This window comes from Narcine bancroftii, chromosome 7, assembly GCF_036971445.1.
Source record: "Narcine bancroftii isolate sNarBan1 chromosome 7, sNarBan1.hap1, whole genome shotgun sequence".
Taxonomy (NCBI): domain Eukaryota; kingdom Metazoa; phylum Chordata; class Chondrichthyes; order Torpediniformes; family Narcinidae; genus Narcine; species Narcine bancroftii.
Window position 1 is genome coordinate 165,160,995 of NC_091475.1, and position 22,781 is coordinate 165,183,775.

At 40.3% G+C, this 22,781-nt stretch overlaps 1 protein-coding gene across 3 annotated transcripts in view; it reads right to left on the reverse strand.

Annotated features, from left to right (window-relative positions):
- tgfbrap1 (transforming growth factor, beta receptor associated protein 1) overlaps window positions 1-22,781 on the reverse strand; it is a 54,483-nt gene that overhangs the window by 21,943 nt on the left and 9,759 nt on the right. For all 3 annotated transcript variants that reach the window (XM_069891117.1, XM_069891118.1, XM_069891119.1), the window contains one exon: window positions 21,495-22,196. In XM_069891117.1, coding sequence (XP_069747218.1) covers window positions 21,495-22,196 — 702 coding nt within the window. The remainder of the gene's footprint in view (window positions 1-21,494; window positions 22,197-22,781) is intronic.

Here is a 22,781-nt window from a genome sequence, read left to right on the forward strand (position 1 = left end):
TGAGAAAAATACTAGATCTATCAGATTAGTGCTAGCAGGATTTTTGAATAAAATAGTCATGGAGTTCACCTACAAACTTTATTAAAATAAACTTTTTAAACAAAACAAAATTTGTGCTGTCAATGACTGGTATGCATCTTTGAAAAGAAGAATATTTGAATCTTGAAATTTTATCAGACTGGGGTGTTAACTGTTTTTCTATCCACAGGCTGAGCTACTGAGTTCTCTTATCTTCAATGTTAATATTTCTCATTATAAAAACTCTATACTTCCTTTTTAATAAACAAGTGAATCATTTTTAAATCCTGCTCTGGCAATTAGTGGAAAAATTGTTGACAACATTTAAGTTATCCTGCTTTTATTTGCCATTTTAAAAAAAATCTGTGCATTTCCTTCCTCTTGGGCACAAATAAGAAATGCAAAATTTCACAAAGGGTTGAAGATAAAGGGTAAAAGAAATTAACCATATTTAATTAAAGAACAAAAATGCACAAAAAAGAACTGATGCTTCTGGATCTGCTGACCTCCTCCAGCAGATTGCTTTATGCATCAGATTCTAGCATCTGTCGTCTCTCCCGTGTTCCATTTCATGTTGTTCAGCAATCCCATTTCTTTATCTGAATAATGCACTTTTTTATAAGCAACAAGTATCATAAAAATTTAGTCAGTGGCTATGATTTTCCTTATTTTTGAGGCATGGCTGCTTTTTCAATAATTTGGTCACCAACCAGTCCTCCTGTTCTTGGCTGATAATCGTGAAATTTCTAATGAGCTCCATTTCAACATTTTTCTCTTTCCATTAAGGTGTGAAAACTGCTTTGCTGTGATACATGTGAAATAAAACAAGTAACAACACAAAGAGACAAATGGAACAGAGTGAATATGTTCATTGCTTACATAATATAGTTGACTGCACTTATTGTTTGAAGAGATTGTGTAAATTATTAAGCAGAGCACATATATAAAACAAAATCAAGAAATCCTACACACAATAATCCAGTTTTCAAAACTCTGGTCTCTCCTCTACTTTGGAGTTCCCTGTCCCAAAGGGTGATGAATTTGCTGCAGAATTAGTTTTGCTGCTTTGCCACTCCAGGGATCCAGATTCCAACTTGATCATGTGTGGAGTTTGGACACTTTCTTTGTGAATGCAGGTAGTCCAGCTTCCACCAATAACCCAAAGATGTGCTGTTGGGTTCATTGGCTGTAAATTTTCCCTTTCTATGGATGGGTAGGAAGAAAGATGATTGCCATTAGAGAAGGGAATAGATCTGATGGAGATGCTCTGAGCTGCCATAGATTCAATAGGCAGAATGGCTCCCTATTCAGGAGAAATAGATGAAATATGATTTTGAAAAATTCACATCCTTCCACTCAGCAAAAGCTTGCAAAGATGCTTTCATCATGACTCCTAAACTGTTTCGGGTTCATGGATCATTGAGAAACACTTATCCACTTCTAAGTTTAACACATTAATCTTATAACATCAACTTTGAAGGATCAGCTCAGAAGATAAAACTAACTGATTGAAATCAGCACTCACAATTAACCCAAAGCAAAAGAGAGTGGGTAAAAAGATGAAACTGGCAGAAATTAGTTTTGATTTGCCAACACATGGGATCAAATTATCACCCCTTTGGGACCTACCTCTATAACTACAGGAGGTGCTCCACTTACGCCAACAACTCCTCCATAAGCAAGATTCAGGGTCCCCATACAGTTCTTCAAAGTGAAGCAACACTTCACTTGTGAATCTGCAGGGGGTCATCTACTACATCCAGTGCTCTTGTTGGGGTATCCTCTACATCGTAGAGACTAGACATAGATTAGGAGATTGCTTCGTTGAACTTTTGGGTCTGACCACCATAAGAGCGGTGATCTCCCAGTTGCCATTTCTCTGCCCCATTCCCTTACCAACATGTCTGACCATGATCTCATGCACTGCCAGACTGAGACCACGAGTAAATTGGAGGTACAGCTCCTCAAATTCTGTCTGGGCACCCTCCAACAAAATCGCATTAACACGATCTTCTCCAGTTTCCATTAGTCTGCTCCCTGCCCCCCCCCCCCATTCTTATGTTTCCTTTCCTCTAGTTCACTCTTCTCTCTCTTCCCTTTTCCCCCAGCTCTGCATTCACAGAACCAAACCCCTGCCACACCCCCATCAATTCTCATCTTTCCTCTCTCTCATGTTCTCCAATCTATATCCAATTAACATCTTTTGTTTGTTGGCCTGTACTCTTCCTCCTGTCTTTTCTTTTAATTTAGATGCCTATCTGTTCTTAACTCACATCTTGAAGGGCTCAGGCCCAAAACATCAGTTATCTATCTTTACCTTCTATAGATGCCATGAGACCTGCTGAGTCCTCCAGCATTTCTGTGTTTTTAATATAGTAACTAGAGCCCAGCTATTTATTACCAAAGAATTCTGCACAATTCAATAAACTATCCGACAAGAAAACAAAATATGCATCATATATCTTTTAATATTCTCTGCTACTGGGTTCCACGTGGAGACCAGCAATAGAGCTAGATCTTTCTGCATTTCTCAGTATTTAGCTTATTGTTTTCAGTTCAGTCTGTATGGCTGCAGAAAGATTAATAAGCAGAAGGCAAGATATTTCATTATAATAATCAACTTTGTTTAATGTTTGGAATTATTTGCATTTTTAGTTTTTTTTTAAACCTTGAATAATTTCACTTTTTTTGTTTTAATTCTTTGGGCAGTCTAAACACAGGTGGAAATGGCCTCCTGTGTCAGATACTTTTCAGATTCTGTTCCAAGGTTGCAAATTACAGAGAGATTATTACACTATTACATTCTGGTACAGAAATAGTTTAGTCACCCATTTCTTTTGAAGAATCAGACTTTCATTGAACAATTAAATAAAGGGCATCTTAAAATGGAAAATTACAGAAAGGCAATTGATTTGATTTGTAGAAATAGATTGGTTGATAGATTACAAATTCAGATCAAATATACCAGTGGATCTTTTTTTAAACTAGATTAGGCAACCTAGATATTTTCATTTTTGCTCCAAGATTAATTAAGAAGCTAGTTTTTTTAAGTGTGTATTTGATTTCTATATCTTACACTTCTCAAATATCCCACAATGAAATTCTAAACCCCAAACTCCAAATTTTTACTAGCTTAAGCCCTCAATTGTTTCTAGTAATCAAATATCTGAACTTATTGATCTGAAATGCAGAAGGCCTATCTCACTGGCTCAAAACACACTGGAGTCCAACAGAAAAGTGTTGTTGCAGGATATGACACACATTGTCCTGAATTTACCCTGACAAATCTCGAGTGGGTATAATTGCTGCTGAAGGATTAATACATTGGCATTTAATGGAACAGAACCCCAAGATTTACTGACACTGAAACAATTAAGAACCCCAGTATTTACCAACAAAATTTGGGACATTATGTGAAGAACAGAATTGAAACTATTAGAGATAAAGGTAGGCAGATGTGCCTGGAGGGCGAGGTCATCACTGAATACTTCTCTTCAATATTCACCAAGGAGAGGGACCTTGATGACTGTGAGGATAATATGGGTGGGGTAAATGTTCTAAGGCATGTTGATATTGAGAATGTGTTGGAGCAGTTAAAATGCATTAGGACAGATAGTCCTCAAGGGCTGACTGAATATTCCCCATGCTACTCCACAAGGCGAGGGAGGAGATTGCTGAGCCTCTGGCTAGGATCTTGGTGTCCTCATTATCCATGGGAATGATACTGGAGGATTGGAGGGTGGCAAACATTGTCCGCTTTTTCAAAAAAGGTAGTAGTTAAAGTCCATGCAATTATAGACAAGTGAGCCTTATGTCTGTTGGAAAAGATTCTTAGAGTTAGGATCTATGGGCATTTAGAGAATCATGCTCTGATCAAGGACAGTCAGTGTGGCTTTATGAAGGGCAGATAATGGCTCACAAGCCCGAAAGAGTTCTTTGAGGGGGTGATCAGACATATAGTTGAGGGTAATGCAGTGGATGTGGTCTACATGGATTTTAGTAAGGCATTTGACAAGGTTCCACATGATAGGCTTATTCAGAAGGCATGGAGTCCAGGGAAGCTTGGCCATGTGAATTCAAACTGGCTTGTCCAAAGAAAGTTGTGGTGGAGGGAGTACATTCAGATTGGATGGTTGTGTCTAGTGGAGTCCCTCAAATATCAGTTCTGGGACTTCTTTTTGTGATTTTTATTAATAACTTGTATGAGGGAGGTTATGTAATGCCATAGGGAACGCAGCACACCCTTCTGCCTCCTGGGGATTTTAATTTTAAAAATTAAGTTTTTATAATTAAAGTTATTTTAAAGTTCATCTAAAGTGTCGACAGTTGAAAATAAAATGCCACCGAGAAAAGAAAACTTTAAAAACTACTCTGAAAGAAAAATGCGAACTCAGGAAAGAAAAAGAACCTGGGCCTATCTTCACAGAAAAGCCGGCCGCCAGAGATTCTCCTGGAGCCATTGCAGACAGCCCTGAAGAGGGACCATCTCACAGAAGCATCCCTGCAGCTCTGCAAAGATGGCACCGTCGGGAAAGGTATGTCTTCACTGTGCATGCACGGGGAGTCGAGGATGGGCACTGTGGATGAAAAAAAGTAAAAAATTCTTAATTTTAAAATTAATTCTTAATTAAGAGACGTAGATGTATTAGTAGTAGTAGTAGCAGAAAGAAGAACTACCTGGTATAGAAGATGATTCAAATGATTATGTGAGTGAAGAGGAAGATACAAGCACAAAAAAAAATTTAAAGGCAAGGCAACATTTTTAAAGAAAAAAATGGATAAAATTGAGACGAAACTTGATAAACTTGCGAATGCAATGGAAAATCATTTAAAATTTTTAACTGGAGAAATACAACAAGCTAAAGTTGACTTGATCAAATCAATAAATAACTTTTCACAAAGAGTTGATAAATTAGAAGAAAGAATTCAAGATGACCATAAAGAAGTTCAATGTATTGTGGAAAGAGCAAATGTTAATGAGGACTCTGTTAGTGCTTTGATTTCTATGAATAAAAAAATTATTGGATAAGGTCAATGTTTTGGAAAATTATAGTAGAAGGAATAATCTTAAAATTGTTGGCATGTCTGAAGGCAAAGAAGGCCAAGATGTAATTTTTTTTTCAAGATTGGATACCGGAAATATTTGGATGAGAAAATTTCAAAGAGAGAATTTTGATTGAGAGAGCCCATAGCTCCAACCAAAACTGGGACTGAATCAGAGACCTTGATAATTTAAAAATCTGATCAATATGGACCAAGAGAGAGAGAAGATACTTGGTTTGGCAATGAGAAGAGCTAAATAATGTGGACCTTTGAATTACAAGGGTGAAAGATCTTTTTTACCCAGATTTGAGTCAAGCTCTTTTGAAGAGAAGGAAAGAGTTTAATTTGGTTAAGAAGACTTTATATGATAAAGGTTACAGATTTATGCTACAATATCCAGCTATATTGAAAGTATTTATGCCAGATCAGCAGAATGTCTTCTTCACCAATTATATTCAGGCTGAAGATTTTGTTAAAGACTTACCCAAGGTTCAATTACCATAAGAAGACAGTAAAATGATTTATTAATAAATGGGGAGTATGTTCTCCTCTTTCTATAATGAATTTTCTTTCTTTCCCCGCCCCCCACCACCCCCCCGTGAGTCAGGGGTAGTGTTTGTTAGTTTCTGACAACTGCATGTGTTTTCCTGGTTTGACCACAACCCGTAAAATGGAGGGTGTTAATGCTGGTTCTTCTGGCATTTTCGGGAAGGAGGGATTTGTTATTATTAATTTTTTTGTGAGCTTAATACTTTTTTTTTTATATAATGTTTGTAGTTTGAATAAGTTCAATGTTTTTGGATTACACCTCAGACCAATTTAATTTATGGGAATTCTTCCTGGACAGGAATGTATGATAATAACTTGTTAAAATCTATAGATGAAAATAATGGGTAAAACAGTTAAGACATTGAGTTTTAACATTAATGGGATTAATGGAACAATATAAAGAAAGTTTTATCATATATAAAGAAATTAGGAGTAGATATTGCTTTTTTACAAGAGACTCACTTAACTGAAAGTGAACATTAAAATTGAAAAGAGTTTAGGTAGGCCAGTTAGCTTTCTCTAATTTAATTTTAAATCTAGGGGAGAGGTAATTTACCAGTTAAAATTCAAGATGTAATTACAGACCCAGTGGGCAGTAAAGTATCTTATAGTAAATTGTCAAATATTTTCTGAAGAATGGACTTTATTGAATATTTATGCACTGAATTTAGATGATCAGAAATTTATACAGGATACTTTTTTTTAAATTTAGTAAATGTACATGAAAATGTTTTGCAGGAAGCAACAAAGTATTGACAACAGCTTGCCTGGGAGAGCATGTGATCTTTGCAGGCAGAGGAGAAGAGTTTGGCTCTCAGAGAGAGAGGGTGTGAAACAGAGAGGAGACAGAAATCAGTTCAAGAAGGACAAGCTGGCAAACTTTGGAAGGGTGCCTGGTCGAAGGAGAAGACTGACAGTCTGAAAGGTGACCTGAAAGAAAGAGGATCATCTGGAGAACACAGAAGGGGGCAAGTTTTGTCAGCAAGACTGATTGAGAAGGAATCAGTTGTGGATGTCCTGGAAAAGGAATCTCTCTTTGAAAACCAGCAAGAACCCTGCTGAGTGGTAACCTGTTAAGCATCAAAGACTGGTGAACTTTATTAATGCTAACTTCTGTGCACAGAACAAGTGTCTGCAACCAGTGAGATTGAATTGTGATCCAAAGAACTTTTCTAATCTTAAATATACATTACACACACCTGTGCTTCATATTGGAGGGGGGAATTAAGCAGTTAAGTAGGTTAAGTAATAAGTTAAACTTAAGGAAGATATTAGAGTGGCTATAAGAAAGATATTAGAGTGTAGCAGAGCACTAGTGGAGTGAACAAAAGAGACCAGTAGTCAGTGGGCTCGTCTTCACTCGAAGGTTTATTTTACTTTCGTGTGCAATGCTTTAAGGCCACTAGAAGTCCCACCTCTACTCTGGAAGATGAGTCTGTGTGACACCACCATGCAGTCCATGCATATGCAGGCCCGGAGCCTCTGCTGGAGGAGATGAATGCGTGGAGTCATGTTTGACACAGCTGCTCTGCTGATGCATGCGTGACACACGTAGCCAGTTCACCTGTCCATCAATTATGTGGAGCACCACATAACACCCCCCTGGACTGGCATCAGTGTCTGTACTTTGAGGGGCCTTTAATTTGGGAGGTCTACCCCTATGCTTGGCCAGTGGGCAAGTCTAAGTGGGCTGGTTTCAAATGGTCGTGAAAAATTCTTCCCTACGTCCAATGTCCAAAGTGAATGTAGAGCAGTTGTCGCGGATTACATCCTCCTCATAAGGTTGTTGTAGGGGTGGGAGGTGGGCACCCCTGCGAATGAACACAAATTCAGAGTGTTTTAAGTCTTTTTGTATGGAGGAGGGGCTCTGACCTTGGTGGGATTGTGGGGTGGTGCTAGGTTGCCCAACTTGCTGTGGAGCTGTTCAAGCACTGCAGCGCCCTCTGCCTCCTGGTCACATATTGCTGGCAGGAATTCGCCTGGAAGTGTGAAACATAGAAACATAGAAGATAGGAGCAGGAGTAGGTCATTCGACCCTTTGAGCCTGCTCCGCCATTCAATGAGATCATGGTTGATCTTAAAGTTCAGTACCCCGTCCCCGCCTTCTCTCCGTAACCTTTAATACCCTTATACTGAAGAAATAGATCTAATTCCCTCTTAAATATATTTAATGAACCTGTCTCTACTGCCCTCTGTGGCAATGAATTCCACAGATTCACCACCCTCTAGGTAAAGAAACTCCTCCTCATCTCAGTCCTAAATGGTTTGCCTATTATCCTCAAACCATGGCCCCGGGTTCTGGATTTTCCCATCACTGGAAACATCCCATCTGCATCCATTCTGTCCAGTCCTGCCAGAATTTTATATGTCTCTATGAGATCCCCTCTCAATCTTCTAAACTCCAGCAAATACAATCCCAATTTGCGCAATCTTTCCTCATAAAGTCATTCCTGCCATTCCAGGTATCAGCCTGGTGAATCACCTCTGCACTCCCTCCATTGCAAGAACATCCTTCCTTAGATAAGGTGACCAAAACTGCACACAATACTGCAGGTGGGGTCTCACCAAGGCCCTGTACAGCTGCAGTAAGGTATCCTTGTTCCTATACTCAAACCCTCTTGATATGAAGGCCAACAAACCATTTCCCTTTTTAACCGCCTGCTGTACCTGCATGCTCGCCTTCAGAGACTGATGTACAAGTACCCCTAGGTCTCTCTGCACTTCCCCATCTCTTAATCTATTGCCATTCAAATAGTAATCTGCCCTCCGGTTTGTATTACAAAAGTGGATAACCTCACATTTATCCACGTTGTAGTGCATTTGCCATGTATCTGCCCAGTCCCTCAGTTTATCCAAATCACACTGGAGCTTCCTGACCCCCTCTTCCGTGGACACAACCCCTCCTAGCTTAGTGTCATCTGCAAATTTGGAGATATTACATCCAATCCCCTCATCCAGATCATTAATGTAAATTGTGAACAGCTGGGGTCCCAGTACAGATCCCACTGGTCACCGCCTGCCACTCAGAAAACGAGCCATTTATCCCAACTCTCTGTCTTCTACCTGCCAGCCAGTTCTCAATCCACATCAATACTTTGCCCCCAATCCCATGAGCCTTGATTTTGGAAGCCAGTCGTTTATGCGGGACCTTATCGAAGGCCTTTTGGAAGTCCAGGTACACCACATCCACTGGCTCTCCCCCATCTATTTTACCTGTCACCATCTCAAAGAATTCCAATAGATTTGTCAAGCACGATTTACCTTTTGTAAATTCATGTTGACTCTGTCCGATCCCTTCTCTGCTAGTCATATGCTCCGCTATTACATCCTTAATAATGGATTCCATCATTTTGCCCACTACTGATGTAAGGCTCACCAGTCTATAATTCCCCACTTTTTCTCTACCCCCCTTTTTAAATAGTGGGGTAACATTAGCTACCCTCCAATCCATGGGTACTGATCCTGAGTCTATCGAGTTCTGTAAAATAATTCTTAAAGCATCTGCTATCTGAATGGCCACTTCCTTAAGTAATCTAGGATGTAGATTATCAGACCCTTGGAATTTATCTGCCTTCAATCCCATCAATTTCCCCAAGACCATGTCCTTAGAGATACTGATTTCTTTCAGTTCCTCCCTTGCATTAGTCTCTATGTTTCCCAACATCCTTGGGAGGTTATTTGTATCCTCTCTTGAGGGGGGGGGGGGGGAAAACTGTCCAACATTTAGGCTGTGCGGATCCTGAGGAGGACCCAGGGTAGTTCGTACACCCAGTTGGGGCTGGTCAACTGGGTCAATAAGGGCCAATTTAAGGTGCCCGTTAAAATGTTCAATCAGGCCATTGGATTGGGGATGGTAGGTTGTCGTGTGGTGCAGTTTAGCACCGAGTAAGCAGGCCAACTCTCTCCATAGGGTGGAAGTGATCTGTGCACCTCAGTCCAGTCAAATGTGTGGGAATTCCAAAGCGGGATATCCATATGGACATCAATGCTCTGGCGCAGGTGTCCACCGTGATCTCACTAATGAGGGCTGCCTCTGGCCATCTTGTAAAGCGGTCAACAATGGTAAGGAGGCACCTGGAGACTGGAAAGGGCCCCACAATTTCAGCATGTATATGTTCGAACTTGCAACTCGGTGTCTCGAACGGCAGAATGGCCTTAGTGTGCTTGTGAATCTTGGTGGTCTGGCAGAGCATGCATGTTCACACCCACTCACTGACCTGCTTGCGCAGGCGTGCAAGACGAAACAAGCAGTGACGATATGTACCGTTGTCTTGATGGAGGGATGGGAAAGGCCATAAAATGAGTGAAAAGCCTTGCACCTTCATGCAGAGATTGCCCAGGGACACATCACATTGTAGTGTCTTTCCATTCTGTGCCAGCTGGATGTCCAGTGGCTGCAAACCAGTGATGGCAGTGTGCAGAGCACGAGTCTCGGCATCCGTTTCCTGTGCTTGTGTGAGCTCTGTGTAGTCTCGGCCTGGTGCTAACGTTTGAACTGCCGCAATGTTGTTTTCTCTGCCAGACAGGTGTCGGATATCCGTGGTGAATTCAGAGATGCAAGTCATGTGGTGCTGCTGTCGAGCTGACCAGGGCTCCAAAACCTTTGAAAAGGTGAAAGTTAAGGGTTTGTGGTCAGTGAATACTGTGAATGGCCTCACCTCCAAGAAGTATCTGAAGTGGTGTACCACAAAGTAGAGTGCCAGCAGCTCTCTGCTGAAAGCACTGTATTTGAGTTCCATTGGCCTCAAGTGCTGGTTAGAGGTTTCCAATGCCCACCTACTGGCTCCTTGAGTATCCCACAGATGCATCAACAGTGAGAGCAGTGGGAACGTCCATCCTTGGGTTTATGAGTAATGTGGCATTGGCCAGAGCATTTTTTGTTTGTTGGAATGCCTCTGAAGCCTCGTCGTCCCATACTAGGTCTTTCTTTGTGCAGCTATCACGGCTAAAGGCAGTCACATGATCTTAGCGACAGCTGGAATGAAGCGGTTGTAAAACTTGACCATACCCACAAATTCCTGCAGGCCTTTCACCGTGGCCAGACTGGTAAAGTGGCGTATGGCCTCCACTTAGGCCGGTAGGGGTGTTGCTTTGTCTCTGGTGATCCTGTAGCCCAGGAAATCGATAATCTCTAGTCTGAATTGGCACTTGACTGGATTGATGGTGAGACCAAAGATGCTGAGGTGGGAGTACAGCTGGTGCAGGTGGGATTCGTGCTCTTGGTAGTCCTCGCTGGCAACGAGGATGTTGTCTAGGTAAAGTTGAAATGCAAATCCCTGCCAACTGCATCCATAAAGTGCTGGAATGTCTGTGCCACATTCTTGAGGCCAAAGGGCATGTGCAGAACTCGAAGAGGCCAAAAGGCGTGATGATGGCTGTCTTCTTGATGTCATCAGGATGCATGGGGATCTTATGATAGCCACGGATTAGATCGACCTTTGAGAAATTCATGCACCATGCAAATTGGCTGTGAATTCTTAAATGTGGAGGCCCTGGTAGTGGTCTGGAATGGTGGCATCATTGAGGCACCTGTAGTCCTCACAGAGTCGCCAACCGCTGGTGGCCTTAGGGACCATATGTAACAGTGAGGCCCATGGGCTGTCGGAGCCATGGGCAATGCCTAATTCCTCCATACATGTGAAATCTTCGTTCGCCAGTTGCAGCTTGTCTGGAGACAGGCGTCAGAGGCATGCATGGGGGGCAGGGGTTCCCTGGGTGGTGATCTGGTGTTGAAAGCCATGTGTATGTGAATTGGGGCTGGAGGATTGCCAGGAACTTGGCCAAAATGCAGATGTACTTATCAATGTGGGTCAGTACCGAGGAAAGTTGTGGGGCTTGCATTACTGCTTCGAGTGGGAAGGTCTGGAAATTTTGAGCGTGCACCAGTCATTTGGCCTTTAGGTTGACTAACAGGCCGTGTGCTCTCAGGAAGTCTGCAGTGTTTGCACTAATGCAAGAGTGAAGTCCCAGCAGAAGGTCTCATCTCCTAGTCAAATTTCCACCCATCGTTTCCCAAAAGTCTTAATAGAGGTGTTGTTGGCCTCTCACAGGGTGGAGCAATAGGGTCTTGTGTGGGTCTCGAGCGCGGTTGGTGGCATAATGCTGATATCACACCTGTGTTGACCAGGAACCTGCAGTCCGTGGACTTAGGCAGTCTGTGGCATGGAGGAGGCTGTCTATGTGGCCAGCCACTGAAGCCATCAGCAGTGGCTAGCCTGGAGTTTCCCAGAATTTTTGGGCACCAGCTCCTCCCCCCATCTCTGGTGATAGAAACTCCATTTGGTGTCTGTTCCTGCATGTGGCCTCCGGGGACGTTGTTGGCCCCGGGGTGGTGGGGTTTCATCTGTGGCTCTAGTTGTGAGCAGATCAACAAGCTAATGATGGACTCAGTCTCACACTTGGTCTGCCAAAGTATGTCCACTTTGGTCCAGAACTTTCCAGGGTCACTGAAATCCATGTCAGCCAGCAGCAACTGAATGTGGTCCAACAGCTGCTCCAAAAACACGTGCTCGAACATCAGGCATGGTCTGTGGCCCTCTGCCAGCGCGGGCATTTCTTCCATGAGAACGGATTCATGAGCCTGTCTGCCTTCTCGCGCCTGGAGACCCCATATGTGCTGATGAGCATTGACTTAAGTGCGTTGTATTTACCCTCCTCCAGTGGGTTTTGAATGAGGTCGTCTACACTGGCTGCAGTTTCTTGGTCCAAAGAGCTGACGACATGGTAGTATTTGGTGGAGTCAGAGGTGATTTGCTTTATCTGGAACTGTGCCTCCGGCTGTCCGAAATAGATGCAGAGGCAGAGTGTCTAGAAAATAGGTAGTTTTAGCACCATGGTGCTAACTGCTGCAGCATCCATGCTGAGTGGTTCTGAGACATCTGAACCCATCAGGGTCACCAATGTAGCACAGCACTAGTGGAGGGAACAAAAGAGACCAGCTGTCGGTGGGCTTGTCTTCACTCAAAAGTTTATTTTACTTTTGCGCGCTGCACAGCAAGTCCAGCAGAAGTCCCGCCTCTATGCCGGAAGCTGCGTCCATGTGACACCACCGCACAGTCTGTGCGTATGCGAGCCCAGAGCCTCTGCTGATGAGCACGCAGCACCACAGAGCCGGTTCACCTATTCATCAATTATGTGCATCACCATGAGGAAGGTGTTTTTTTTTAAACCCAGAGTGGTTGGTGAGTGGAGTGCACTATCTGGGTTAGTGGTGGAGGCAGGTATATTGATGAATTTTAAGAGACAACTAGACAAGTATCAGAGACAACTTCAGTGTCTTGGCCCTGTACACAATATGGAGGATGGCTGCATCCCAAAAGATCTGCTGTACAATTGTCTGGCTGAAGGATCTTGACCCACTGGCTGGCCACATCTGTGATTCAAAGATGTTTGCAAATGTGATCTGAAACTCGCTCACATCGATGTGCTCAACTGGGAACCCCTTGCTGATGACCGTGGCCACTGGAGAAATGCTGTCAGAAAGGGCGTGAAGAGCAGGGAGGAATAGTGGACATACCAGCTGGAGGATAAGAGAATATGGAGGAAGCAGATTCAACAGAGCCAGTGGACCACAACCCATCGTTCCGACTTCATCTGCAACAAGTGTGGCAGAGACTGTTACACCAGAGTGGATCTTACAAGCCATTCCAAGCGCTGGTCTAAAATCAACCGACTATCCTCCCCCTCAAAAGCAGACGTGGACATACCCCTCCATAAATCTTCGTCCGCGAAACCAGGCCAAAGAATGAAATTCAAAATTAAAGAAAAAACAAGTTATACACTGGCGAGAGGGGAGCATTGTTCTAAGATGCTCTCATCTCATTGGTAAAGAATCATTTTCATAATTAGCTTCATAGAATGCAACTATGATCTAAACTGTGTTCTGACATTGACTTTACCAACCCATAGAGTATTTCCATGTTTACGTCATTCTTCACCCTCAGCTGTGAAAGTGACTCAATTTAATATTAATATACATTATATAAATATATATAAAAAAATATATCGATATAGATATATATATAGATATATAAATAAATATATATATATATATATATAGGGAAAAAACAAAATATCCTGTCAACAATTTTTAAATCTTCCACAGAGCGTGTTTGTAGGTTTTGCCAATATAGTGCAATGTTTCTAGAATATCATACTAAGGTACAAACGAGTTTTTTAAAATTTTACATTAAGCCAACACTACAGACCAAAAATAAACAACTTCTATCAATCACTGTGTACATGCCCAATTATCCTAAGAAATAAATGATAAAATTTGATGGTTACTTCCTGGTTCTCTGGCTGAAAATTCTTCAATGTGATTGGTTGCTTACTTCATTTGATCACATCACAGCTGCTGAACTGATGTCTGTGACCCAATGTTATCTCCCTAGTGGAGGTACATTTTTTTGATGTTTTTGTCAACTTCACCTGCAATCACTGTTTCTTTACTGCTAATTCACTAAGCCTGATTTAATAATGCCATCAACACAACATTTCAGCAAAATATTCTGAATATGTATTTGCAAAGTATTGGAATGTCATGCACCTCAGGGAAAAAAAGGAAAAGCCATGATACATTCATAAAAAATGAGAATGTTTTCTTAAATATGAGAATTCTGTAAGCAATAGTCAGTAAAATTGAATAATCTGAATGCAAGTCAAAAACCAGCCATCAGGTTTTGATTATATTTTTAATGCCCCAACATTGAAAATTTGCAATAAATTTTAAAAAAATTAAAAAATTAAAAAATAAAAAAAAAAAAATCGCCCATCTTTAACGACAAACCCAATTCAAAATTATTTTCCTGAAAAGCTTGATGACCTCAGAAATCAAAAGATTTTTAAAAATAGAAGCAGGCCCAATTGCCTTCAGCCCACAATTGCTGTTAATTCTTTTAAATACCTGTACAATTACTCTCCCTTAACTTTAACCACTTTTTCTATTAAGTACTTAGTCAATTTCATTTTCAAAGTTAAGAATGCTTTTCCTTCCATCATCCTTTCAGATCACAACTCACAAAGACCAAATTCTATAGCTCTTCCCATTTTTTTTTTGCCAGTTACTATAAATCTGTCTTCGCTGATTACTGAAGCACTTGTCACTGGAAACAATACCTCGATGTGAAGTTATCAATTCTCTCCAAAATTTTGAATCCCTTGTGAATTCCAGCTTTATACAATTTCTCTACATAAATGACATGACCACAGATAACATTTTGGTACATCTACTCTGCACCTACTCATGCCGTTGACATTCTTCCCAAAGAGCAGAATCTGTAATTCACAATTGGAATTCCAACAACATTTAGAAGCTTTCCATAATTACTTGTTTTAATGTATTTTCCTTTTATTTAAAATAAACGTGCATGTTTCCCTCAAATGTATATATGCATGTGAATCATGGAGCGTCTGTTCCTGGACTCCATTTATGTTCATACTACCTTTCTTTTTTCAATATTTTATTTAAATTTTACGTGTCGAACATGGTATCGACAAAACAGTAAAATTTGAATAGAATAAAAATAATAATCTTTGATACACGATGGCTATAATCCCCATCTCTCCCCCCCCCCCCCATGAATAGTGAGTAAAGAAATAGACCCCAAAGAAATGCAGAGATGCAGAAAAGAGAAAAGAATAGGAAGAAAAAAAATAGAAACAGGGATTGTTGGGCATCTGTCATCTACCCCACAAATTTCACATTTTCAAAATTTACTTACATCTCGGGGTAGAGCGGGGGGTGGGGGGGGGTGGAATTAGCATGGATCACATGGGTGTGATGGTACGCAATAAAAAATTTGCACCTGCATTTTGCAAATATGGCTGCCATATTTGTAAGAAAATGTCATACTTATTTCTTAGGTTATAGGTAATCTTCTCAAGGGGGGCCTAACTGCATTTCCACATTCCAATGGGCTATACCAAGATACGAATTAGAATTCCGAGTAATTGCTATACATTTTATGGCCACTGCCAATGCAATCTTGACAAATTTTGTTTAATGTTAGGACAGTCTTATTTTAGGTCTTATACTGGCAATATTCCCCAACAAGAATAATTTTGCATTCTGTGGAAATTGTAATTTGGTCTAAAAATTTCCTAAATCTATCCAAAAGGGTCTTATCTTGGAACATGCCCAAGTTGAATGTAGAAAAGTTCCCACCTCTTCACATCATCTAAAGCATTGATCTGAAATGTCTAATTTTAATTTATTTAAATTTTTGCAGTGTGAGATATAAGTGGTGCAAAAAATTATATTGTACTATTCTATATCTTACATTTATTATATTTGTAATACAGTTCTGGCATAAATTGGGCCAGTTTTGATCATCAATGCTTATATTTAAGTCTGATTCCCATCTCTGTCTAGACTTGTGTACCCCTGTTTAGGGGTTCCTATTTGAAGTAGTAAATACATTATTGAAGTAAATTGCTTTCCATTTCCCTTTTGAATCAGAGTCTCCACATCACTGAACTTTGTTAGAATCATTGTCGGGCCAAGTTTATCCCTTCAGTATGCTCTTAACTAAAAATAGCAGAATATTGTATTATTAGCAATACTATGCTTGTTTTTTAATTGTTCAAATTACACGTGTTGCCCCTGCTCATAACAATCCTTGATAAATCTGATCCCTTTTCGGGACCAGGCATCTAAAATCTTATTCCCCATTGTGAGGGGTATAAGTCAATTCTGAGTCAGAGGTGTTTTTTCCTCCCCTTAGGACCCATTTTACTCCAGATGTTAATTAACTGTTTTAAAAAGGGGCCTTCTTTCTCACCAGATATTAATTTTGAACCCCATTTATATACAAAAACCTGCTATTTTTCTCTCCCACTTTTTACAGTTCTATTCTCCACCCCCCCCCCCCCCCCATGAAGACTTAGCTTCTCCCTCAAACAGGGAGGTAAGAATTTTAATTTGGGCTGCTCAATAATAATTTTTTTAAATTTGGGAGCTGTAAACCTTCCAACTCATATTTCCACATTAATTTTTCTACAGAGACTCTGGCCATCTTACCCTTACATAGAATTTTCTGATATGTTTAGTTAGTTCCTGAAAATACCTCTGAGGCACTGATATTGGTAGTGTCTGAAAGAGATATTGTACTCTTGGAATTATTATTTTTTTTTTTCACAATTGACTCTGTCAACTAATGTTATTGGCAAAGCCATCCATCTGTTCAAGTCCTCTTCAACCTTTTTAACCAAGAGATAATTTATATAAAATCTGTAAATTATTATCCATTTTGATCCCTGAATATTTTATCCCTTTTGATGGCCATTTAAATTGAGTATTTATTTGACATTGACTGTAATCACCACCCCACTTAAGTGGCATAATTTCACTTTTATCCTCAATTTATTTATTTTATAACCCAAGACTTTTCTAAATTATTCCAGTTTTGAGAACAGTTTCTGTAATGAGATTACTGGTTCTGTCAAGTATATCAACACATCATCTGCAAATAAATTAATCTTATAGTGCTCCTGGTTAACTCTGAATCCCTTAATGTCTAGGTCTTGCTAAATTGCCTCAGCTAACAGTTCTATAGCCAGTATAAAGAGAGCCAGATATAATGGACAGCCTTGTCTGCTAGATCTAGATAGGGGAAATACTGGAGAAATTTGTCCATTAGTTACAATTTTGGCTTCAGGTTCATGATATAATGTCCTTATCCAATTTATAAAATTATGTCCGAATCCAAATCTTTCTAGCACTTTAATTAAAAAATCCCATTCCAATCTATCAAATGCCTTTTCTGCATCCAGGGTCACAGCTATGGTCAAGTCACCTATCTTTTGGGCCAAATAAGTTACACTCAGCAGTCTGCTTCCATTATCTGCAGACTGTCTCTTCTTGACAAAGCCTGTTCAATCCATATTTATAAATTTCAGTAAAAATTTTACCAGTCTATTTGTCAAAGCTTTGGCAATAATTTTATAATCCAAATTCAATAATGAAATAGGCCTATGATGAGTTCAATGGATATCTATTTTTCTGGATATCACTGTAATAATTGCTGTTGAAAATTATTCTCGAAGAGTATGAGTCTCAACCGCCTGATCCAATACCTTCATAAAAAGAGGCATCAAGAGATCTTTAAATTCTTTAAAAAATTTTGGGGAGGGGGAAAACCCATCCTCCCCAGAGGCTTATTAACCTGCAATGAGTTCAATTCTTCCCTTATCTCAGTCCCTCTTGTTCTTCCAAATCTAAACTTAGAAGTGCCATTTGCGAAAGAAACTCTTCAATTTTATTAACATCTCCTTGAGATTCTGATTGATACAATTTAAAATAAAATTGTTTAAAAGCCTCACTAATTTCTTGCGGTTTGTAGGACATTCTATTAGTATCTACTTTGACTGCCTTGATTGTTCTAAAGACCTGTTCTGCTTTCAACTGTCAAGAGAGGACTTTTTGAGCTCTTTCCCCTAACTCATAGTACCTTGGTTTAGGACTTTTTCTGTCCTATATGTTTGTAATGTATCTGTCTTAAGCTTTTTATTAATAAGTAATCTGCATATTTCTTCAGAGCCCCTTTGCTGAAGCTCCTTTTCTAAGTGGAGTATCTCTTTTTCTAATTCTTCCATCTGCATTGTATATTCTTTCTTAATCCTTGAAGTATAACTTATTATTTTTCCTCAAATATGTTTGTAGAAGATCCCCTATAATAACTTTATTAGTAGTTGAATTGCAGCTGGTCTCACAGGATATCTCAATCTGTCTCCTTATATATTATATATAATATAAGATTTCTCCTTGTATAAAATAAAAATCACAAAAAGTCCGATCTTCTTAACAGCAATGAATTAAAATGCCATTTATATACCATCTGTTGTTCATCTGATGTTGAGATTGTTAATACCAGAGATAAGTGGTGACATATACATATAATATATATATAATATATATATAATATATATATAATATATATATAATATATATAATATATTTTATATATTTTATATATTTTATATATTTTATATATATATTATATATATATTATATATATATTATATATATATTATATATATTATATGTATATGTCACCACTTATCTCTGGTATTAACAATCTCAACATCAGATGAACAACAGATGGTATATAAATGGCATTTTAATTCATTGCTGTTAAGAAGATCGGACTTTTTGTGATTTTTATTTTATACAAGGAGAAATCTTTTCCAAGCCTCCATTAAATTCAATTCTCTCATTAATACCAGTGTAGCTTTCACCACCTTTGTCTTAGCAAGTGCCCTTTGTTGATTTATCGAGAACTGGATCCAGACAAAAATTGAAATCCCCTCTAAGATGTTTTTGTGTGCATCTGAATATTTGAAAAAGGTTTCATTAATCAGTGTTTGGAGCATAAAATTTCATCAGTATCCAGAATTCTGAGTATATCTGACAGTCTTTGGCTTGGCTTCGCGGACGAAGATTTATGGAGGGGGTAAAAAGTCCACGTCAGCTGCAGGCTCGTTTGTGGCTGACCAGTCCGATGCGGGACAGGCAGACACGATTGCAGCGGTTGCAAGGGAAAATTGGTTGGTTGGGGTTGGGTGTTGGGTTTTTCCTCCTTTGCCTTTTGTCAGTGAGGTGGGCTCTGCGGTCTTCTTCAAAGGAGGCTGCTGCCCGCCAAACTGTGAGGCGCCAAGATGCACGGTTTGAGGCGTTATCAGCCCACTGGCGGTGGTCAATGTGGCAGGCACCAAGAGATTTCTTTAGGCAGTCCTTGTACCTTTTCTTTGGTGCACCTCTGTCACGGTGGCCAGTGGAGAGCTCGCCATATAATACGATCTTGGGAAGGCGATGGTCCTCCATTCTGGAGACGTGACCCATCCAGCGCAGCTGGATCTTCAGCAGCGTGGACTCGATGCTGTCGACCTCTGCCATCTCGAGTACCTCGACGTTAGGGGTGTGAGCGCTCCAATGGATGTTGAGGATGGAGCGGAGACAACGCTGGTGGAAGCGTTCTAGGAGCCGTAGGTGGTGCCGGTAGAGGACCCATGATTCGGAGCCGAACAGGAGTGTGGGTATGACAACGGCTCTGTATACGCTTATCTTTGTGAGGTTTTTCAGTTGGTTGTTTTTCCAGACTCTTTTGTGTAGTCTTCCAAAGGCGCTATTTGCCTTGGCGAGTCTGTTGTCTATCTCATTGTCGATCCTTGCATCTGATGAAATGGTGCAGCCGAGATAGGTAAACTGGTTGACCGTTTTGAGTTTTGTGTGCCCGATGGAGATGTGGGGGGGCTGGTAGTCATGGTGGGGAGCTGGCTGATGGAGGACCTCAGTTTTCTTCAGGCTGACTTCCAGGCCAAACATTTTGGCAGTTTCCGCAAAGCAGGACGTCAAGCGCTGAAGAGCTGGCTCTGAATGGGCAACTAAAGCGGCATCATCTGCAAAGAGTAGTTCACGGACAAGTTTCTCTTGTGTCTTGGTGTGAGCTTGCAGGCGCCTCAGATTGAACAGACTGCCATCCGTGCGGTACCGGATGTAAACAGCGTCTTCATTGTTGGGGTCTTTCATGGCTTGGTTCAGCATCATGCTGAAGAAGATTGAAAAGAGGGTTGGTGCGAGAACACAGCCTTGCTTCACGCCATTGTTAATGGAGAAGGGTTCAGAGAGCTCATTGCTGTATCTGACCCGACCTTGTTGGTTTTCGTGCAGTTGGATAATCATGTTGAGGAACTTTGGGGGACATCCGATGCGCTCTAGTATTTGCCAAAGCCCTTTCCTGCTCACGGTGTCGAAGGCTTTGGTGAGGTCAACAAAGGTGATGTAGAGTCCTTTGTTTTGTTCTCTGCACTTTTCTTGGAGCTGTCTGAGGGCAAAGACCATGTCAGTGGTTCCTCTGTTTGCGCGAAAGCCGCACTGTGATTCTGGGAGAATATTCTCGGCGACACTAGGTATTATTCTATTTAGTAGAATCCTAGCGAAGATTTTGCCTAGATAGTATACCATTACCAACCTACCTGTAGGATCTAGAACTACATCCTGTATTCCATATCAATATTGCTACTCCTCTTGCCATACTACCTTTCTTGACTTTTTGTCTGCATTATAGGCCAAGTGCCATTAGTCCATGATCTTCTGAACTACTGGGGCTTTCTACCTCACCATTTAGAGCATTAGTACAATTTTTAAATGGGGCAGTACAGTTGACATTGTAGTTAGTGCAACACCTTTATAGCACCAGTGATTGGGTTTGAATCCCACGCTGTCTATAAGTAGTTTGTACATTCTCCACCCCCCCCCCCCACCCCCATCTGCGTGAGTTTTCCCTAGGGGCTCTGGTTTCCTTCCTCAGTTCATATTGTACCGGGGTGTAGGTTAACTGGGTATAAATTAGGTGGCACAGATTGGTGGGCCAATATGATCTTTACCATGCTGTATTCGTCTAAATTTAGCTTTGAAGTTAGGCCATGAAACTAAAATGAAGTTCATTAATTTATTGAAGGAAAGTGATTTCCAATTTTCACTCTATGAACACACGGAGTTTTATGAGATTCAATGTCACAGAATTGTTGGACTAGCTAGTCATGCAATTGCTTCCCTTCACCGATTTTACACAGATAATTTTTGCATTGAATCCATTCATAGCACTAAAACACCACAGAAACAGATCAAATAAGTTTTTAATTCCTCATCAAGCTACCTCACCTTATCTCACTTTCTTAACCATACTTCACCCACATCAACATACATCCACACTCAAAAAGGGTGACATTGAATTATAAAAGCTTTTCAGAATCTTTACATCTTGCTTGACTTTGGAAGAAATGGCTAACTAGCCAGTCTTCTATCTAGGATAATTATCAGTATAAATCTCAGAAAAGAGTCAACCTGTACATTAAAGATCAGAAAACAGACAAAAAAAACTTACCCAATGCACCTGGGCCAGCTAATAAAAATTCCTCGCGTGCAATCCGCTTAACAATCGGTTGTTTCTCCTCGCTATTGAATGGGAACAGGTCTTGTGAAACACCAGTGTTATAACACAAAATAATATATTGTGTGCTCATTGCCAAGCAAAGGAAGTAGCCATCTGCAGCTATCGCAACCGGCTGCTCTGGCGTGGACACTTCCTTTATTAACTGGACATGATCTTCATGTACTGTGTATATTTGCACAGTTTTCCGCTTCAGTGAAATGGCACAAACCTCAACACAAAAAGGGTCTCCAGTCACTGGGTTCTCGTTTACAGCAAATGCAGTTACTCCTTTGATTTTAGCTCCTGATGGAATTGGCTCCAGGTTGATCATATGCAATAAAGTCACAGTACTGTCACACAGAACCAATAGTCTGTTCAAAGCTGATGCTGCTTTTAGTTCGTTCACAGCTTTTTTAAGCCCCAGATACATGTGCAGTTGTTTTATTGGAGTAAATACAAGTCTTCCTGAGGTGGATACCTTTTCTTCCAATAGGAAGTGATAGATAAAGCAGTCACTTGTTCCAACATAGAGGTTCTTCCCACAACATTCAATACAATCAATAGACTTCCAAGTTTTATCTCCTATCAACAGATCTCGCTCAAGAACTGGAACAAGTTCAAACGCCTTTACACTCATCATGAATTCCAAGGCATCTAAAAAGAAAGAAACATTATTTTTAAGTGGTTTAACAGATTAGATCAAACAATTTTAAAAAACCTCCATGATATCTTTGACTATCAAAATTTTTAAAGGAATTCCCAATCAATAATCCAGAAAAAAAGTTTTAACAGAACTGAAAGCAGTATTAGAACTTGCAGACATAGCCTCAAGATTTAGGGAAGTAATTTAAGAAAGGGATGAGGAGTAACTGGTGAATTTGTGGCATTCCCTGCCCAAGGAAGCAGTTGAGGTTGTCTCATTAAATATATTTAAGACACAGGTAAATAATTCTTTGTATCGTTAGGGGATTATGGGGAAAAGGCAGGTAGGTGGAGCTGAGCCCACGTTCGAAGCCGCCATAACCTTGATGACTGTGGAGCAGGCTTGATGGGTCAAATGGCCTACTCCTGCTCCGATTTCTTACGTTCATCTGTCCAGTGAATTAATACATTCATTAATATGACAGCAACAAAAAAAAATTTTAAATTTACTGAAAATCTTATAACATTAAATCTTTAGTATTTATGAGTCACGAAACATCTAATTTAATCTTAACATCACATGAAAAAGCAGAGCCA